The sequence below is a fragment of the Anomaloglossus baeobatrachus genome, chromosome 6 (genome assembly GCF_048569485.1).
Source record: "Anomaloglossus baeobatrachus isolate aAnoBae1 chromosome 6, aAnoBae1.hap1, whole genome shotgun sequence".
Lineage (NCBI taxonomy): Eukaryota > Metazoa > Chordata > Amphibia > Anura > Aromobatidae > Anomaloglossus > Anomaloglossus baeobatrachus.
Window position 1 is genome coordinate 142042988 of NC_134358.1, and position 21283 is coordinate 142064270.

The following is a 21283-nucleotide window of genomic DNA, read 5'->3' on the forward strand; positions in this document are numbered from 1 at the left end:
CTTATCCGGAATCTGTAGGCTGTTGCCATCTATCGGGACTTTGGGTGGGAATGAATCCCTGAGGTCCAGACCGCAATCAGTAGATTTGTCTGAGCCCGGTTGCTTCTGGGCTAGAACGGGGTCTGAGTACCCTGCCTGGTGCTCCGGTTGACTTGTTAGCTCCCCAGTTCGGGTCCGAAGGGTCACCACCCTCTTCTCAATCCCTACGGTTCCGCAGTTCAGTCCCTGACTGGACGCCTGAGGATGGCCACCACCGTCTGCCTGCCTGACCGTTCCAAGGGGTCCTAGGCTCCGTCCTAGGCCCCGTCCTAGGCCCCTGACTCTCAGCTCACCTCTTTTACTCCTCTCACTACTCCTCTCCCACTCGACTCACTTGTCCTTTCCCTGCCTCAGGCCAGCAGACTCCTCGGAGGGCGTGCCTATCCGCCTGGCTCCGCCCACCCTGTGTGCCTGGCTAGACCTGAGGGAGGCGGTCAGGACTTGTTGGCTACTAGTGCCTCACTGGGGTGGGGGTGTGTGTGTTGTTTATTACCTGTGACCACTGGGGGTCCAGGGGCGTCACAAATCCTGGGTAAATTTATGTATTTTCCCTCCTTCTGTTTTTTTTGCAGTACGCAAACAAACGGAAGGCACACGGATGACATACGGACCGTATATGGAACAGAAACGGATGCCACACGGATGCACCCATAAAAAAAACGAACCTTTTTTTTGCGGACCGCAAAAAAACGGATCGGTCGTGTGAATGAAGCGTTATTCTGGTCTGTCGTTTATAAACAGGCAGAACTAAGTGAATAGCGCCCCCCAGCGTCAGAAAATCTCCGGGGTTTCAGGGGGTAGCTGAGACCCTGGAGATCATGATTTAGGCCTGTTTTTCCGGTCCCCGCAAACGTGATCACCGGTATACACCGTATACCGATGATTACGTTACAGTAAATGACAGCGTCAGTAAAAAATTATTTATCTCCCATCTGGCATGAACAAACATGTCAGATGGGAGATAAATCTCGTCCCCCGCTATCGCCAAAGTGCCCCCCCCCCGACCCCCTCCCGGAAATCCAAGATGGCCGCGTGCACAGCAGCGCGACGGCCGCATTCACCCTACTCCTCTGAAAACTCCTCCCCAGCCCCTGCCAGGTCACCCCCTATAACCCCATCGGTGTTCCCCGGTGTCCCACGGTACCTGTGCAGCGTTGATCCCCCGCGGCCCTCTCCTTCACAATAGACGCTGCCGCATGCCCAGAGCGGCTGTCAGCTCACCTTCCTGCGTTCAGACACAGTGAGTGGTGGTTATGCATCTGCAAGCTAAATGGGTGGAACGGTGGCTCAGTGGTTAGCACTGCAGTCTTGCAGCGCTGAGTTCCTGGGTTCAATTCCCGTCAAGGACACCATCTGCAAGGAGTTTGTATTTTCTCCCCTTGTTTGCATGGGTTTCCTCCGGGTTCTCCGGTTTCCTCCCACACTCCTAAGACATACAGATAGGGTATTTAGATTGGGAACACTGTCCCCATTGGGGCTCACAATGTATGTAAAGCGCTATGGAATTAATTGCGCTATATAAATGAATAAATAATTATTATAATTATTACTGCAATGCCCTGCTCATGAGGTAAGGAACATAGTTGATCAGGAGAGCTATACTACAAATGGAGGTATTTGATTTTATAGTTTCCCTGCTGAATGACTACCAAACATGAGAGTCCGTTATACGCCACAAGAAAACACATCTAAATAGCGAGCTCTGTTGTTTAGTATTTATTCAGCTGGATAACTGGACTTAAAGGGGTATTCCATCTTAAAGATCCTATCCCCAATATATAGTAGGTGGAATAGCAATATCAGCAAATACCAATATTTGGAAATGTAGAATAGTTCTCCTGATTAGGCATGCTCTTACCTCATGAGCAGGGCATTGCAACTTTGGTAGCAACCGTTACGACATGGACTCTGCTGCTGTGGACCCGGGGAGAGTGGGTGCAGATTCATTGCACCCACACTCCTCACATGGAGGGTCTGCACTCCTAGAAAATGGGGGATACGTTCCCTGAGCATGTCCCAATAATATTCTAGACGGTCCAGAGTCGTCGTAGGACCCCCTTATTTTTTTTCTTACAATAAATTGGTGAAAGAGGGAATGTTTTGGGGAGTGTTTTTTCAAATACATTTTTTTTTTTTGTCAATTTTTTTTTTGTTAGTTTGTGATGTCAGGTATCTGACAGACGCCATGACATCAGAAACTGCTGGGCTTGATGTCAGGTGACCTTACAGCTAGTATCAACCCCATTTATTACCCCATTTGCCACTGCACCAGGGCACGGGATGAGCTGGAGTGAAGCGCCAGGATTGGCGCATCTAGTGGATGCGCCACTTCTGGGGCGCCTGTGGCCTGCTATATTTAGGCTGTGAAGGGCCAATAACTATGGACCTTCCCACCCTGAGAATACCAGACCACAGCTGTCCGCTTTACCTTGGCTGGTGATCAAATTTGGGGGGACCCTACTTTTTTTTTTGTAATTATTATTTATAAAATAATTATAAAAAAGAGCCTGGGGTGACCTCCACATTGGATCCCCAACCACGGTAAAGCTGCCAGCTGTGGTTTTCAGGCTACAGCCTTCTGCTTTACCCTAGCTGGCTATCAAAAATGGGGGGGACCCAACATCTTTTTTTACATTTTTTTTTTGTATGCTAGCCAGGTACAGCAGGCAGCTATGGGCTGACCCCAACACCCGGCTGCCTATTTGTACCTGGCTGGGGACTAAAAATATAGGGAAGCCCTTTTTTAATTCATGAATTTTATGAAATTAAAAAAAAAAACAAAAACTACCTTGGGCTTCGCCCCATTTGTGTGTCCAGCCGGGTACAACTAGGCAGCTGGGGATTGGAATCCGCAGCACAGGTTAGCCCGAGGTTTGTGGGCGCCCCTGCTGCGAATTGCAGTCCGCAGCCGCCCCAGAAAATGGCGCTTTCATAGAAGCGCCATCATTTGGCGCTGTATCCAACTCTTCCAGCAGCCCTGAAGCCGGGTGACTTGCTAGGTAATCATGAGTTAATACCAGCTTTGTTTTACTAGCCAGTATTAAGCCAGAGATTCTTAATGTCAGGCAAGTTTGACCCGGCCATTAGAAATCTCCAATAAAGGGTTAAAAAAAAAACACCACACTTAAAAAATAAAATACTTTAATAGAAATAAATACACAGACACACCTAGGGACTCCATGTTTATTACCCCCTCTTACCCTTCCACGATCCATGCTCTTCTGCCTTCTTTCTCAACACATGCAGCTCTGCTACATTAGATAGCAAGGGAGAAATGACGCTGTGCTCCGTGCAGAAATCACTCTGTGAGAGTGACCACAGGCTCCAGGCTGTAAGGCTATGTGTGCACTAGAGCAAAATACCCGCGGATTTACCCGCGGATTTGCCGCGGAAATTTCTTGAGAAATGTCTGCAATCTTTGTGCAGACATTTCCCATGAAATTCTATGAGAAAAAAAAAAAGCTGTGCGCACTGGTGCGGATTTTTCTCAAGAAAGTTTCTTGAGAAAAGTTTCTCGAGAAAGTTTCTTGAGAAAATGAACATGTCCATTAAATCCGCAGGTATCCCGCGGATTTCTGCAGTACAGACTGCAAAAATCCGCAGGGAACCACCCGCGGGAAAATCGCGGCAAATCCGCGGTAAATCCACGGCTAATCCGCGGCAAATCCGCATGCGGTTTTGCCGCGGATTTTTTCCGGAGGTCAGCAAATCTTTCACTCCCAGAAGTTTCTCGAGAAGATTTTCTCGAGAAACTTCACATCTCTAGTGCGCACATAGCCTTAGCGACGGGTTGCCATAGCAACGCTGCTCCAATCACGTGATTCTGGTGCCGCTGTGTGTGGTAGCGGTGACGTCACCGCTACCAAGCGCGTTGCTATGGCAACGGTGATCTCTAATATTGACCGGCTGTGTTAGCCGGTCAATAAGGGAACTGGGAAGCAGAACGGGGAGTCGATCGTGTGCTAGAGCATGTCGCCGGTACACAGCGATACACAAGCGTGCACCGTGTACCAGAGAGATGCAATGACAGGTCCTAGCATGACGCGTCAGTCATGTGACCAGTCTGTAGCCAATGAGATAATAGACACGTGACTGGTCACATGGCTATTTTGACGTCACGATAGGTCCTGCATCACTGCTGGTTACCGGGAAGACGCAGCGATTACCGATGGAAAAGCGGCGGGAGACAGAGTGCAGGACGCATCCCGGGGACCGGTAAGTGTTATGGCAATGTTTATTAACTATATGTGTACATTTATTATGTGTTTTTATGTGTTTGTGATTGCCTCCCATTGTTTCCTATTCGTTCGAGTGGTTCGCCGACCCGAACTCGAACCAGACCTCGGTTCGGCGAACCAAGCTCGAGCCGAACCGCGACCGGTTCGCTCATCTCTATTCACTAATCCAGAAATCAATGTCATTAAAAAATTAACCAATAAATGTGCATGGTATAAGGACTAAGGTCATAACATTGGTGAATTCAAAAAATGCAACAAAAATTTGCATAATTAATACACTCACCACAGGTGAAAAAGCAGCTATGGAATTAAATAAGCTTTCAGCGTTCAAAAACAGGAAACTGGAAGTGAAAGGAAGCTGTGCAGCATGTAAAAGAAACCTTCCCCGCGTGTATAATGGTTCCACTTGGGAGGAAATGACAAAATTAATGCGCATGCGTGTGGCAACTGGGAATGAAATCCCCTCTCAAATACAAAAGTTCTGTGAAACCGGAAGTGAAGAAAAAAACGTGCACGCAGAAAATATCAAGTGGAACGCAAATGCGTTCCACGCGTGCGGAAACAGTGTAAGGGCACAGGTGGAACGCAAATGCGCTCCACATATGCGGAAGTAACACAATATATATACATTAACGGAACGCAGCTGCGTGCCGAAAGTGAAAAAAATGAAATAAGTGTTCCAGGTTTTAGAACTATAATATGTTCCACATATTCAGATGTGGACTCAATATATGAACATAAACGGAATGCAGCTGCATGCCGAAAATGAAGAGAGGTAAGTGTGATAGAATAAGTATACCAAATCTAGAACGCAGATGCGTTCAGATGTATAAAGATAGCAAATATACTGAAAAATGACTAAAATATTAGAAATGACTATTGACCCAAATAAAAAGAACGCCTTTAGTAAAATACCATAAAAAAGGTGTGATGTAAACCAATGAAATTTAAGATATATAGATGGACCTGAGTATAAATAGCATATCAATGGTTAAAAACAATTCATATGGGATATAATAAATATGTAGAATAAATACACATATTGTACAAAAAAATATATACGTGTGTGTGTGTGTGTATGTATGTATATATATGTGTGTGTGTGTGTGTGTATATATATATATATATATATATATATATATATATATATATAATGTGTGTATGTATATATGTATATGTATATAGATATATATATACAGTTAGGTCCAGAAATATTTGGACAGTGACACAATTTTCGCGAGTTGGGCTCTGCATGCCACCACATTGGATTTGAAATGAAACCTCTACAACAGAATTCAAGTGCAGATTGTAACGTTTAATTTGAAGGTTTGAACAAAAATATCTGATAGAAATTGTAGGAATTGTACACATTTCTTTACAAACACTCCACATTTTAGGAGGTCAAAAGTAATTGGACAAATAAACCAAACCCAAACAAAATATTTTTATTTTCAATATTTTGTTGCGAATCCTTTGGAGGCAATCACTGCCTTAAGGCTGGAACCCATGGACATCACCAAACGCTGGGTTTCCTCCTTCTTAATGCTTTGCCAGGCCTTTACAGCCGCAGCCTTCAGGTCTTGCTTGTTTGTGGGTCTTTCCGACCTAAGTCTGGATTTGAGCAAGTGAAATGCATGCTCAATTGGGTTAAGATCTGGTGATTGACTTGGCCATTGCAGAATGTTCCACTTTTTTGCACTCATGAACTCCTGGGTAGCTTTGGCTGTATGCTTGGGGTCATTGTCCATCTGTACTATGAAGCGCCGTCCGATCAACTTTGCAGCATTTGGCTGAATCTGGGCTGAAAGTATATCCCGGTACACTTCAGAATTCATCCGGCTACTCTTGTCTGCTGTTATGTCATCAATAAACACAAGTGACCCAGTGCCATTAAAAGCCATGCATGCCCATGCCATCATGTTGCCTCCACCATGTTTTACAGAGGATGTGGTGTGCCTTGGATCATGTGCCGTTCCCTTTCTTCTCCAAACTTTTTTCTTCCCATCATTCTGGTACAGGTTGATCTTGGTCTCAACTGTCCATAGAATACTTTTCCAGAACTGAGCTGGCTTCATGAGGTGTTTTTCAGCAAATTTAACTCTGGCCTGTCTATTTTTGGAATTAACCCTTTCACGACCGGCCGATTTTTCGCTTTCCTTTTTTTTTTTTCGCCATTTTTTTTCTGAGAGACGTAACTTTTTTATTTTTCAGTCAATATGGTCATGTGAGGGCTCATTTTTTGCGGAACGAGCTGTACTTTTAAATGAAACCATCAGTTTTACCATATTGTGTACTAGAAAATGGCAAAAAAATTCCAAATGCTGAAAAATTGCAAAAAAAGTGCGATAGCACTATGGTTTTTGAGATATTTTATTCACTGTGTTCACTATATGGTAAAACTGATGTGTGGGTGTGATGCCTCAGGTCAGTGCGAGTTCGTAGACACCAAACATGTATAGGTTTACTTTTATATAAGGGGTTAAAAAAAAATCGGAAGTTTGTCCGAAAAAAGTGGCGCACGTTTTACGCCATATTCCGTGACCCGTAGCGTTCTCATTTTTCGGGATCTTAGGCTCAATGACGGCTTATTTTTTGCGTCTCGAGCTGACGTTTTTAACGGTACCATTTTTGCGCAGATGCTACGTTTTGATCGCCTCTTATTGCATTTTGCGCAAAAGTTGTGGCGACAAAAAAACGTCGTTTTGGCGTTTGGAATTTTTTTGCCGCTACGCCGTTTACTGATCAGATTAATTGATTTTATATTTTGATAGATCGGGCGTTTCTGAACGCGGCGATACCAAATGTGTGTATATTTTTTATTTTTTTAACCCTTTAATTTTTAATGGGGCGAATGGGGGGTGATTTGAACTTTTAGGTTTTTTTGTTTTTTTTTAATTTTTTAAAACTTATTTTTTTACTTTTTTTTTTTTTTTTACTAGTCCCCCTAGGGGGCTATTGCGATCAGCATTCCGATCGCTCTGCAGTATCTGCTGATCACAGCTGGAAGGCTGTAAACAGCAGATACGCTGTCTTTCTCTTTTGCTGTGCCCCGGGCACAGCGAAAGTGAAACCAATTCATGTGTAGTACAGGAGTCATCACATGACCCTGTACTACCATGACAACTATCGGGAGTCACGTGATCGCGTCACGTGACTTCCGGTTTCGGCGGTAAGTAAAACTTTACCGCGATTGCGCTTATAATGGCGCTGTCATGTATTGACAGCGCCATTATAAGGGGTTAATCGGCACGAGCAGATAACGATTCTGCTCGTGCCTAGCAGGCACACATCTCAGCTGTGAAAATCAGCTGAGATGTGTGCCGATCGCGGCATGCTGCCGCCGGAGGACCGCGGGCAGTAAGATTATGTCATTTAGGACGTAATTTTACGGCCCGCGGTCGTTAAGGGGTTAATGAATGGTTTGCATCTAGATGTGAACCCTTTGTATTTTCTTTCATGGAGTCTTCTCTTTACTGTTGACTTAGAGACAGATACACCTACTTCACTGAGAGTGTTCTGGACTTCAGTTGATGTTGTGAACGGGTTCTTCTTCACCAAAGAAAGTATGCGGCGATCATCCACCACTGTTGTCATCCGTGGACGCCCAGGCCTTTTTGAGTTCCCAAGCTCACCAGTCAATTCCTTTTTTCTCAGAATGTACCCGACTGTTGATTTTGCTACTCCAAGCATGTCTGCTATCTCTCTGATGGATTTTTTCTTTTTTTTCCAGCCTCAGGATGTTCTGCTTCACCTCAATTGAGAGTTCCTTAGACCGCATGTTGTCTGGTCACAGCAACAACTTCCAAATGCAAAACCACACACCTGTAATCAACCCCAGACCTTTTAACTACTTCATTGATTACAGGTTAACGAGGGAGATGCCTTCAGAGTTAATTGCAGCCCTTAGAGTCCCTTGTCCAATTACTTTTGGTCCCTTGAAAAAGAGGAGGCTATGCATTACAGAGCTATGATTCCTAAACCCTTTCTCCGATTTGGATGTGAAAACTCTCATATTGCAGCTGGGAGTGTGCACTTTCAGCCCATATTATATATATAATTGTATTTCTAAACATGTTTTTGTAAACAGCTAAAATAACAAAACTTGTGTCACTGTCCAAATATTTCTGGACCTAACTGTATATATACATATATATATATATAGATAGAGAGATAGAGAGAGAGAGATATAGATATATAGCGGAAGGAGTCTTGCGAGGATAATTTGCATATTCCCAGTGCCTTCTGGGATAAGTGAAGAGTCACCGCGAGCTCAAGGAGAACCGGGTTTTGGCCGTTACAGCCGGAAGGAAGACTTCTGAAAGCCAGGGAAGGAGTCTTGCGAGGATAATTTGCATATTCCCAGTGCCTTCTGGGATAAGTGAAGAGTCACCGCGAGCTCAAGGAGAACCGGGTTTTGGCCGTTACAGCCGGAAGGAAGACTTCTGAAAGCCAGGGAAGGAGTCTTGCGAGGATAATTTGCATATTCCCAGTGCCTTCTGGGATAAGTGAAGAGTCACCGCGAGCTCAAGGAGAACCGGGTTTTGGCCGTTACAGCCGGAAGGAAGACTTCTGAAAGCCAGGGAAGGAGTCTTGCGAGGATAATTTGCATATTCCCAGTGCCTTCTGGGATAAGTGAAGAGTCACCGCGAGCTCAAGGAGAACCGGGTTTTGGCCGTTACAGCCGGAAGGAAGACTTCTGAAAGCCGCGCGCCTAGCGGCGCGCGAATTTTAGCCTGTCTTCTTCATTGTGAGCGTGAGTGAGCAAAGTGTGAGCAAAAGTAAGTGTGAATAGAATTGTTTGTATTTAGTTGTTTAATTACTTAACATTTGTTTAGTGCTATCCCCATTAGAAAATGTGCTCCACTATTGCTAATGCGATCCAGTGTACATCTTGTCTCATGTATGCAGTCCTTGAAAAGCCGTTCGAGGGTGCATACTGTTGTTCGAGATGTGCGCAAGTTGCACGTTTGGAAGCCCAGATACTGGATCTAAATGAGCAGCTGGCAACTCTGAGATGCATTAGCAATATGGAAAGCAGTGTGCTGCTCACTGAGCAGCAGCTTGCTGGGTCAGATGTGAGGGAGGATCGTAGTAGGGAGCGGCAGGACGGTGAGGTAGGTAGCTGGGTGACAGTTAGAAAGGGGGGTAAAGGGAAAAGTGCTAGGAAGGCTAGTCCTGAACTGACACACCCCAATAGGTTTGCAAACTTGGCAGATGAGGGGGATGTCATTACAGGGGTAGCATTGCTGCAGCAAGGCATGACCTCTGAACGCCAGAGGAGTGTCTGCTCCAGTAAGGGGGGGAATAGGAGTGCAGGGCAGGCAAGACAGGTACTGGTAGTGGGGGACTCAATTATTAGGGGGACAGATAGGGCAATCTGTCACAAAGACAGGGATCGCCGAACAGTGTGTTGTCTTCCTGGCGCTCGAGTTCGGCACATCGCTGATCGGGTTGACAGATTACTGGGAGGGGCTGGGGAGGACCCAGCGGTCATTGTACATATTGGCACAAATGACAAAGTTAGAGGTAGGTGGAAGGTCCTTAAAGATGATTTCAGGGAATTAGGTTGTAAGCTTAAAGCATGGACCTCAAAGGTGGTATTTTCGGAAATACTACCTGTGCCACGAGCCACACCAGAGAGGCAAAGAGAGATCAGGGAGGTTAACAGGTGGCTCAAGAATTGGTGTAGGAAAGAGGGTTTTGGGTTCCTGGAGAATTGGGCCGACTTTTCAGTTGGCTACAGATTCTATGCTAGGGATGGGCTGCATCTTAATGGGGAGGGTGCAGCTCTGCTGGGGCAGAAAATGGCTAGAAGGTTGGAGGAGTGTTTAAACTAGGAATGGGGGGCGAGGGTATTCACTTTATAGAAGGGGAATGTAGTGCAGATAGGGACCAGGGCACAAGTAATGAAATTGGGGGTGGTACGGGGGGAAGGGTTAGGACAGTCAATACAGTAAGCAGGAATATAGGTACAGAGTCATACGTAACGTGCATGTACACTAATGCCCGAAGCCTCACAAATAAGGTGGAGGAATTAGAATTAATATTGTTGGAAGAAAATTATGATATAGTGGGGATATCAGAGACATGGCTGGATGAGAGCTATGACTGGGCTGTTAATTTACAGGGTTATAGCCTATTCAGGAATGACCGTACAAATAAGCGAGGGGGAGGTGTGTGTCTATATGTAAAATCATCCTTAAAACCCATCCTGCGTGACAACATATGTGAGGGTACTGAGAATGTAGAGTCCCTATGGGTGGAGATAAGGGGGGGGAGAATGAATAATAAAATACTGATAGGGGTGTGTTATAAGACGCCGAATATTATGGAAGAGGTAGAGAATCTCCTCATAAAGCAAATTGATAAAGCAGCGAGTCTCGGAGAGGTAATTATTATGGGGGACTTTAACTATCCTGATATAAATTGGGGAACAGAAACTTGCAGTTCCAGCAAAGGAAATAGATTTTTGATAACAATGAAAGATAATTACCTTTCACAAATGGTACAGGACCCCACAAGAGGGGGAGCACTACTAGACCTTGTACTAACCAATAGGCCAGACCGCATATCAAATATACAAGTTGGGGGTTACTTGGGGAATAGTGATCACAAAATAATAAGTTTTCATGTATTCTTTAGTAAGATGTATAGTAGAGGGGCTACAAGGACACTAAACGTCAGGAAAGCAAATTTTAAACGGTTGAGAGATGATCTTAGTGCAATAAACTGGGATGATGTACTAAGTAATAAAAGTACACAAAGCAAATGGGAGACTTTTATGAGCATCCTGAATAGGGCTTGTGCAGAAAATATACCCTATGGGAACAAACATGCTAGAAATAGGAGGAAACCCCTATGGCTAAATAGAGCTGTAAGGGAAGCAATAAAAGAAAAACAGAAAGCCTTAAAAGAATTAAAGAGGGTAGGTAGTGATGAGGCATTATATAATTATAGAAAATTAAATAAAATATGTAAAAAGCAAATTAAGTTAGCTAAGTTTGAGACAGAGAGACTCATTGCGAGAGAAAGTAAAAATAATCCTAAAATATTCTTTAACTACATAAACAGTAAAAAACTGAAAAGCGATAGTGTTGGCCCCCTTAAAAATAGTCTTGGTGAAATGGTGGAAGGGGATGAGGGTAAAGCCAACCTGCTGAATGACTTTTTTTCTACAGTTTTTATACAAGAAAATGCCATGGCAGATGACATGACCAGTGGTACCATAAATTCACCCTTGAATATTACCTGCTTAACCCAGCAGGAAGTACGCCGCCGCCTCGAAATCACTAAGGTTGACAAATCTCCGGGCCCGGATGGCATACACCCCAGAGTACTACAGGAATTGAGTTCTGTGATAGATAGACCATTATTTTTAATCTTCTCAGATTCCTTAATAACAGGGTCGGTACCGCAGGACTGGCGCATAGCAAATGTGGTGCCAATATTCAAAAAGGGGACAAAAACTGAGCCGGGAAATTATAGGCCGGTAAGTTTAACCTCTACGGTTGGTAAAATCCTTGAGGGTTTCTTGAGAGATGCTATACTGGAGTATCTCAAGAAAAATAACCTTATGACAGAGTATCAACATGGGTTTATGAGGGATCGATCCTGTCAAACTAATTTGATCAGCTTCTATGAAGAGGTAAGTTCAAGCCTGGACCAGGGAAATGCAGTGGATGTTGTGTATATGGACTTTTCAAAAGCTTTTGATACGGTGCCACACAAAAGGTTGGTACATAAAATGAGAATAATGGGGATAGGGGAAAATATGTGTAACTGGGTTAAAAACTGGCTCAGTGATAGGAAACAAAGGGTGGTTATTAATGGTACGTACTCGGACTGGGTCTCAGTTCATAGTGGGGTACCACAGGGGTCAGTATTGGGCCCGCTTCTTTTCAACATATTTATAAATGACCTTGTTGGGGGCATGCGGAGTAGAATTTCAATATTTGCAGATGATACTAAACTCTGCAGGGTAATCAATACAGAGGAGGATAATTTTATATTACAGGGAGATTTATGTAAATTGGAGGATTGGGCTGAGAAGTGGCAATTGAAGTTTAATGTAGATAAATGTAAGGTCATGCACTTGGGTAGAGGAAATAACATTTATGATTATGTACTTAATTGTAGAACACTGGGTAAAACAGACACAGAAAAAGACTTGGGTGTATGGGTGGATGGTAAACTTCACTTTAGTGGACAGTGTCAGGCAGCTGCTGCCAAAGCTAATAAAATAATGGGATGTATTAAAAGAGGTATAAGTGTTCATGAAAAAAATATAGTTCTACCTCTGTACAAGTCACTAGTGCGACCGCACTTAGAATACTGTGTACAATTCTGGTCACCGATATATAAGAAGGACATAGCTGAACTGGATAGGGTGCAAAGAAGAGCGACCAAGATTATTAGAGGAATGGGTGGGCTGCAATACGAAGACAGGTTATTAAACTTGGGGTTATTTAGTCTGGAAAAACGAAGGCTTAGGGGAGATCTAATCACAATGTATAAATATATGAGGGGACAGTACAGAGACCTTTCCAAAGATCTATTTACACCTAGGCCTGCGACTGGAACACGGGGGCATCCGCTACGTCTTGAGGAAAGAAGGTTTAATCATAATCACAGACGAGGATTCTTTACTGTACGAGCAGTGAGACTATGGAACTCTCTGCCGCATGATGTTGTAATGAGTGATTCACTACTAACATTTAAGCAGAGCCTGGATGCCTTTCTTGAAAAATTTAATATAACCAGTTATGTATATTAGATTTTATGACAGGGTATTGATCCAGGGAACTAGTCTGATTGCCGGATGTGGAGTCAGGAAGGAAATTTTTTCCCCATTGGAACTTGTTTGCCACATTGGGGTTTTTTGCCTTCCTCTGGATCAACATGTTAGGCTACGGGTTGAACTAGATGGACTTAGAGTCTCCCTTCAACCTTAAAAACTATGATACTATGATACTATGATATATAGATATATAGCGATAGATATATAGATATATAGCTATAGATATATAGCGATAGATATATAGATATATAGCGATAGATATATAGATATAGATATATAGATATATAGATAGATATAGATATATAGATAGATATAGATATATATATCGTGTGTGTATATATATATTTATATATAGTGAAAAAAATTTAGTGATAAGTGCACAGTGCAAAGTGAAACACACATAAATGATAAGATCATTGTTTTGATAAAAATACGTGAATTGAATATATGTAAAAGTACAAAAGAGTCCCATATTAGTTGTTCCAAAGCCAATACTTGCATGCAGATTCATAGAACCCCCCCAAAACGGAATCTAAAATAGAAAAAAATAAGATAAAAACAAAATTAGTGGGCATAAAATTAAAGACAAACAAACAAAAGCGAAAATATGCACAGATAGAACAATAATCATAAAAAGGGAGAGAAACTGATGTTTTCATTCAACCCATTTGGTACTAGAGTATTAAGGCCTAAGCCACACGGCGAGAAAAACAGTGCGAGTGGAGTGCGATAAAACATCGCATTCCCCTCGGACCATTTCTAGCCTGTGTGTCAGCACACATGAGCGATTATTTTCTCAGCCCTAATCGGCCTGAGAAAACAATCGCAGCATGCTGCGATTGTAAGCTGAGACTCTTTCTCTCGCAGCCATTCAAGTGAATGGGACGAGAGAAAAATCGCACTGCGCTCGTGGTACACCGGTGTACCGCTAGTGCAGTGCGAGAATGGCAATAGCCGAATACGCAGGAAAGAGGGAGAGAAATCCCTCCCTCCCCTCCAGAGTGCCGGCCTGCCCCCCGCAGCTGAGGTCCGCTCGCACGAACGGACCTCAGTTGCAAGGACACACGCATGACACTCTGCTCTGCTGTACTACCAGCACGAGCCGAGTGTCATGCAAGGGGATTGCAGTAGTCCCCGTGTGGCCCCAGCCTAAGCGTAAAAATAAAACGGGTTTCTTTTTGTGCAAGGAATTTCTTCCATTCCCCCCCACCCCCACCCCTCTGACTTACCAGAATCTTATCAATCGCACGGATCTTCAGATGTGTGGGATTACATTGGTGGAATTGTTTGAAGTGACGAGAGATGGAGGTAAGTTTGGACATATCGTCTTCATCCTGAGCTGCAGAAATAGATAAGGCATGTTCTCGAGCTCTCCTTCTAAATTGGCGTGTGGTGAGGCCCACATACTTTAAATCACAGGGACATGCCATATAAATGACCCCTTTAGTGCTGCATGTAAGAGCATGGGTGATTTTATATTCTCTCTCATTGCCTGAATCAAAGAAATTTTTTGCTCTTTCATTGTTAGGACACGCTACACAGTCACCACGGAATCTTACAACAATCCAAAAAAAGTTTTTCTTTGTTGTCCTCTGTGGTGACTGTGTACCAACAAATCTTTCAAACTTTTTGACCTCCGAAAGGTAATGTTGGGGTCAGATGGTAAATATTGACTGAGAACATTATCCGTAAGAAGAATTTCCCAGTACTTTTTCAAGATGGTATGTACCTCTTCAGAGTGTTAATTAAAGGTTGTAATAAACCGGATAACATCTTCTTGAGATTTCAGTTTTCCCGAACTATTCAGAAGTGTCCGCCGCTCGATGTTTTTGGCAGCATAATAACCACGATTCACGTCTCTAGGATGATGGCCTCTAGACAGAAATCTTCTTTTTTGTTCTTTAGCCTGTGTTTCAAAAGATGCGTCATTGGAGCATATTCTTTTTATTCTCAGAAATTGTCCCTTTTGGAATGTTCCTGATCACATGCTTTGGATGGGATGATTTGGCATGCAAAACAGAATTAACGGCAGTTTCCTTTCTGAATAAATCAGAATATATAGTCCCATCCAAACCAATATGAAATTGGACATCCAAAAAATCAATGACGTTGGTTCCAATGCGGTATGTAAGCTTCAGATTGATGACATTCTGATTGGCAGCCAGCATGAAGGACTCAAGTTCCTCCCAGCTGCCCTGCCAAACGAAAATTACATCATTGATGTACCTTGACCACATGTGGACTTTCTCAGACAGAGGTAATGGATCAGTAACAAAGATGTTCCTCTCCCACAGCCCCAGGAAAAAGTTAGCATATGAGGGGGCACAAGCCGCCCCCATTGCTGTTCCCTGGAGCTGTAGGTAGAGAACATCTCTGAAAAAGAAGAAATTATGATGTAAAATGAACTCAAGGAGTTCCATAATTAAATCTTCATTTTGTCACTATAATTAATATCTTATTGATACTGGGTTGGATACCCTAAACTGACGGACTGATAATTGTTTGCATCATGGGGTATATCTAATTGGTATATCTTTCACATTTTTTTCTGCTGTACTACTGTTTTAAAAATATATTTTTAATAAAGTAAAAAAAACTGCTTAAAAACAGGCAGGGAAATGTTTTACCTCACAGCAATAATTAGCTGCCATCCCCTGCTGTCCTGTCTGCATTTTCTTTTGTTTCCTCCCCGGCCCAGGAGATGTGGTATATTCAGACCATGTCCCTGTACAGTCAGACACGGCAATTACACAATAGTAGAAGGGGCACATTTATAGGATTATCTCAGCACAGGAACAATACTTTAACACACTGAAATGTGGATATTATATTATTTTTCCATGATCTACTGATTAAAATGAACTGTGTTGGTGGGACAGCCACTTTAAGAGGCCAGCCTTACAATGAAATATTTATCTACTCTTAGATTACACAATGTAGAACAAATTTTGTATTAACCTTAAAGCTTCTGTGTGCTATTACTAGCTTGTTATAGAGCCCCCAAGGTGTTCTTCTGATTTATCTTTCTGAACATACCATGACCTTTAAATGCTAGCGAGTAAAAGCCACTTCTATTACTCTGAGTCTTATTGGCTGATCTGAACCCTAACTGGAAAGTACTCTGCTATCCGTGTATAAGATTTAGGTGGTAGAACTGAGCTACTGGGCATGTCTAATCGCCCAGTATTGGACACTTTTGGGAGACCTTCTGAAAAGGGAATAAAAAGAACCTGAGGGAGCAATATAACATGTCTGTAATATCAATATTTAGAACGAGAAAAGTTAAATTTAATTCTATAACAACTTCTTTACTGTGCATTATACATAGAGATGAGCGGATGTTCAGGTTCGGCCAGACTTTACTTAAAAGTTCGGTTGGTACCCGGACTTGTCCCAAATTTGACCTCAAACCGCATGTAAGTCAATGGGGATTTGTTGTGTTTTTTTATTTTTATTGTGCAGTTACTGGGCTAGTAATAAGGGTGTCCGATAGACGCCTCTCCATTACTAACCCCCGGGCTTTATGCCAGCTGCCAATTCATAACTGACATCAACCCCACAAGTATTACTCTGATTGCGTCCGTACCATGGCAATCTGGAAGAGCTGATCAAAGCGCCAGAATTGGCGCATCTAATGCGGCTACGGGCTGTTATTTTTAGGTTGGGAAGGGCCAAAAAACCATGATCATTCCTATTCACAACTACTCCATTAAAGCCAAATGAGGCAATGGACAAAGATTCATGCAAAATTAGATATTGTATTAACCATCTCAAAATATATTTTTTTAAAATAAGCAAGAAAGTTCCCATGAGGGACATGCACATATCAACAATTTAAAATATCAGGGACACATATTCATTCTGTTTTGTGAACAGGGATGTAACCAAAAACGTATTGTGATTAGGAACGATCAAAAATTAGTGTGCAATAAATAAATAAAAAAATATATATATATATATATATATATATATATATATATATGTATATATGTATGTATGTATGTATGTGTGTGTGTGTGTGTGTGTGTGTGTATATATATATATATATATATGTATTTATTAAAGAATGCATATACATCAATACTGCAAACAATTCAGTTATATATCAAAGGCAAGCATCCAAAAAATTGTTTGCTGAATAGAAATTGCCATATAATTAAATATTTACAGAGATATATATATAAATATATTGCACTGAAATTATGAGTCAATAAATATATCGCACAATCTATATCAAAATACTTGGAATTTAACAATGCTAGGCCTGATCCAATAAATATACTACACTGTTGAATATCGCAGTATTTGAGATTAAATAGTTATAAAGCCCACATAGCAGTAAAATGTAAATAAATATTCAATCAATTACTAGGCTATACAGAAAAACAAGAGCAGGAATGCCTCTATTTCTGTGTGCAACATATTGGAGACTTAACTGTTGGAAATCTCATGATAGCTAACTTATACATATCAGAAAATTAGAAAGAGACTGCAGAGGGGACTAATTGTGATAATGTAGCACGCTAACAATGAAGCTGCGCGTCGGACACCTGACTATCCTCAATTCATTCTCTATGGTGCTGCTGGCAGCCCCATAGTTAGAGAATTGAACAGCGGCCTAACATGTCACCATTCTACTTCTACTGGGGATAAAAGTTCCCCTGTTCTACCGATCAGTGATGGCCCATTAGTCAGACATTTACTGATCAGCAGGTTACCATCTATCCTGTAATGCTTAGTGCTTTCCAAAAACCAAAACAGATTAAATATGTAAGGTATGGCAAATCTTTGCAAAATCTTCTAGCTCTAACTTTTAGAGCGCTCTACATGTGTATTGAGAACAGCTATGACTGTTTGTGACCCGAGATGTAGATTGTGTTTCATAGCAAATATTGTTTTCCATTAAATATATTTATTTTTTCTTCTAGCTGCCTGTACAGTAAGAAGCCTACAAGACTTAGCTCGTATCTATATTCGTCGTACACTTAGGAACTGCATAAACGATGAGATGCAGGCCAAAGGCATTCCTCCAAAAGCACCTCCAAAACGGAAAAGGCGGCGCTGCCGTAGGCGTCGCATAAACACCTATGTATTTGTGGGAAATCAGCTAATTCCTCAAGCCTTAGACAGCGATGATGATGAAAAGATTGATGAGGACAGCAAAGAAGAAGAAAAGGATCACATTGAAGCTTTGAAAGCTGAGGATCCTCCACAGAACCTTCTTCGGGAGAGAATACTGAGCTTACCTCTCCCCGAATCTTTAAAGGCATACTTGACCTATTACAGAGAGAAATGATGATGCACTTGAATATGAAACTTTATTGCCTGCTGATATTTCATTTTTTCTTGAAAATGTAGCATTTGTTAATAAACAATTTGGCAGTTATATCTTTTAGCAACAGATCCAGTGGACACCGACACGGTCTTATCTCCATTCATTGATTTAGTTTTGTTTTTACAAGCTTTTTATATTTTTTACTACATATTAAGAAAAATCGAAAAAAACACATTTTTAAACCATAACAAGTTACTGCTTTGTAGTATCACTTGTTTTAGGGGGAAAGCATTGAGCAGGTCGCTATCGGTCTACAGGACAAAGCAAATTTAGAAAAGCATTCGATTAGTCCTAAAAGCCATTTCAATCACATTAAGTCCACGAGTCACAATGGAACATTCCATTCTGATGGTTTCATATCGTTAGTCTTTCATTTTCTATACGCCATTTCAGGAGAGTAAAAAGTGCAATAGTTTAGCAAAAGGTAATTAATTGTGAATGCCACCATTTTAGTGATCATCTTTTTTCTTAAAAAAAAAAAAAAAAAAATGGGAAGTGTCCAATATGGAAATAATGTTGCGTTGAGAAAAAAATATATAGTTTGTCACAGTCTTTATCGGAAGTAATCAAACCTAGATATTTTCTATAGTCCTAATGTGTTTTACGTGTTCTGTGTTGGCCATCTATAAAGAAACCTTGATTACCAATTACCAGCGGATTCATTACAGAAAGCCAATATCCAATGTGTCCATAGAAGTGTTGTTTGATCATGGTTAATTGCACCGCAGCAAGCAAGTCTATTAACTATGCCATCCAACTCTCAAACCTGCTGTGTTCTAAGGACACATGCTCTACCTTTTAGAAAAAATATTGCTTACTATTACTATTACATGTAGGAACATTTGAACTGTATTGCAATATATTTTTTAAATATCCATTTTATTTGCAATTTCTGTATAGCATAATGAGGCACGTTCACTGCTTTTTCTGCAGTGTTCACGTTTTATGTTACATTGATGGGTAGTGTTTGATTAGTGGATGATGATGGTAACATCGTGTAAGTAAAATTTAGGTGACACAAATAATTTTTTTTTTTCTAGTAGTTTTATTTATTAATTCCTCTAACAGTCTCCATGGTTACAGACTACTGTCATATCCTGTGTAGTCTGATCTTGCTGTCATAGCCGGAATTTATCAAAGCAATTTTGCCAGAAGTATGGCGAAAAGTGGCAACATTTTGGTTCAAAATGTTAGCATATGCTTTCATTTTCATACCAGTTTCTTCCAGCTATGCCAAAATGGGTGGAGATGTGTATAGCTGGGGCATAGCGGGGGTGTGACGCCATTGCTTGTTGGTACTTCGGTACTTCACAAATCTTATACCACTGGTGTAAGTTATTTCGTGTGGGCCCTCTGCTCGTTAGATACTCTTAAATCATGGAAGAGGGGTGCACCTCTTGATGAATTGGGATAATCTGACTCAACCAAGCCCCTTGGGGCCATACTTTATTCTCTCTGACCACCAATTATAGTTAATCGACCTATAAATAGTATATATTGGCGAGAAGTGGAGGAAAAATGAAAGATATGGGATTTCAAAATTAGATGACACTGGAGGATGGTTTGTTGTCAGAAACCATGGAGACACGTAGTTGTGCACAGAAGCTGTGGACAGAAAACGAAAGACTTTTTTCAAAATAAATATTAATGCAAAATAGTTTGTTTTATTTCAGATACTTTGATCAGCGAGAAATGGATGTAAAAATAGACACATTGTTTTAATATAAAAGCCATTAATGACACTTTGACCATAAACCGGCTTCGTGGCATTCTATAGCACTGCTGTTAGTAAACCTTTTATGGTTTTGTCATAAAAAGACTGAATATCGAAATCCCCTGGCAGACTGATGCTTCTTATTAATTTTCAAACTACTGTATGTGAACAGTAGTATGAGAAACGGGACTGTATAAATATGCATTCGTTTGATTGACGGCTGTACATAGGACCGGAAGTCTGTTTTGTTTTTTTTTGGGGGGGATGATTGGGGGGGTACAGTGTAAAACATTCCTTCTAAAATAAAATCACCCGCTATATAAAGTTGGCTCCTAGATCTATTCATTCGCGGAAGCAATATAAATCAGTATAGAGAATATTTTTAGAATATTATCGAAAAATCACCTTCTTAATTTGAATGAGAAGACAGTAGATGATATGTCAAGAATAATTAGTTTATTTTCAGGTTATTAGAATTGTAAATACCCTTTCGCGATGGATAACCTTGTTCAAGCTTTTCTTAAAATAGCTGAAAGTCCCTCTTACAATGGACATTGAAATGTAGCTTAATTTCCAAATGACTTTTTATAGTGTGTGGTGTATTCTTGCTGAGGTCGACATAGCTGCCTGAACCTATATTGTTTTATTTCTGCATTATTCCTTTTGTCACATTGATGGGTAATGCCAGACAATTAGATGTCTATATATTTTTTTTTTTTACGCATTTTCCAAACCATAGTGATGTTTCTAATGTGGTTCTCCGGGGATAATGGACAGCTGAGGTAGTTTCTAAACTGTATATGTAAAATGCTTTTGTAGAAAGACTGACTGCACTTTCATTTGATTGTATTCTTTGCAAGCGGTTAATATATATATATGTTTTCATGACTATTTTTAAATGTTTGGTTTATATATATATGTATTTTCATGAAATGCTTGTCTCATCCTTTTCATCCACTTTAAAACCGCATTAACTGAAAATAAAGTAAAAAAAAAAAAAAAGTGGTTATTTGAACATTTTGCATATGCTGTTGATTGGGACATTATTGCAATAAAAATAAAATAAAAACAAATTGTCCCTTTTTTGCTTTTTTTTATTGCGTGAATAAAGTTAAATTCAAGCAGACATACAGTGCCTGATAGACATTCTGTCACTTATC

The 21283-nt window shown here is 41.2% G+C and overlaps 1 protein-coding gene across 1 annotated transcript in view; it reads left to right on the forward strand.

The window, feature by feature from the left end:
- Positions 1-21187, forward strand: part of PCMTD1 (protein-L-isoaspartate (D-aspartate) O-methyltransferase domain containing 1) — a 103120-nt gene extending 81933 nt beyond the window's left edge. Inside the window, exon 6 of the mRNA XM_075353279.1 lies at positions 18003-21187. Within this exon, the coding sequence (XP_075209394.1) occupies positions 18003-18370 (368 nt within the window). The 3' untranslated portion in view covers positions 18371-21187. The remainder of the gene's footprint in view (positions 1-18002) is intronic.
- Positions 21188-21283: the final 96 nt, after the last annotated feature.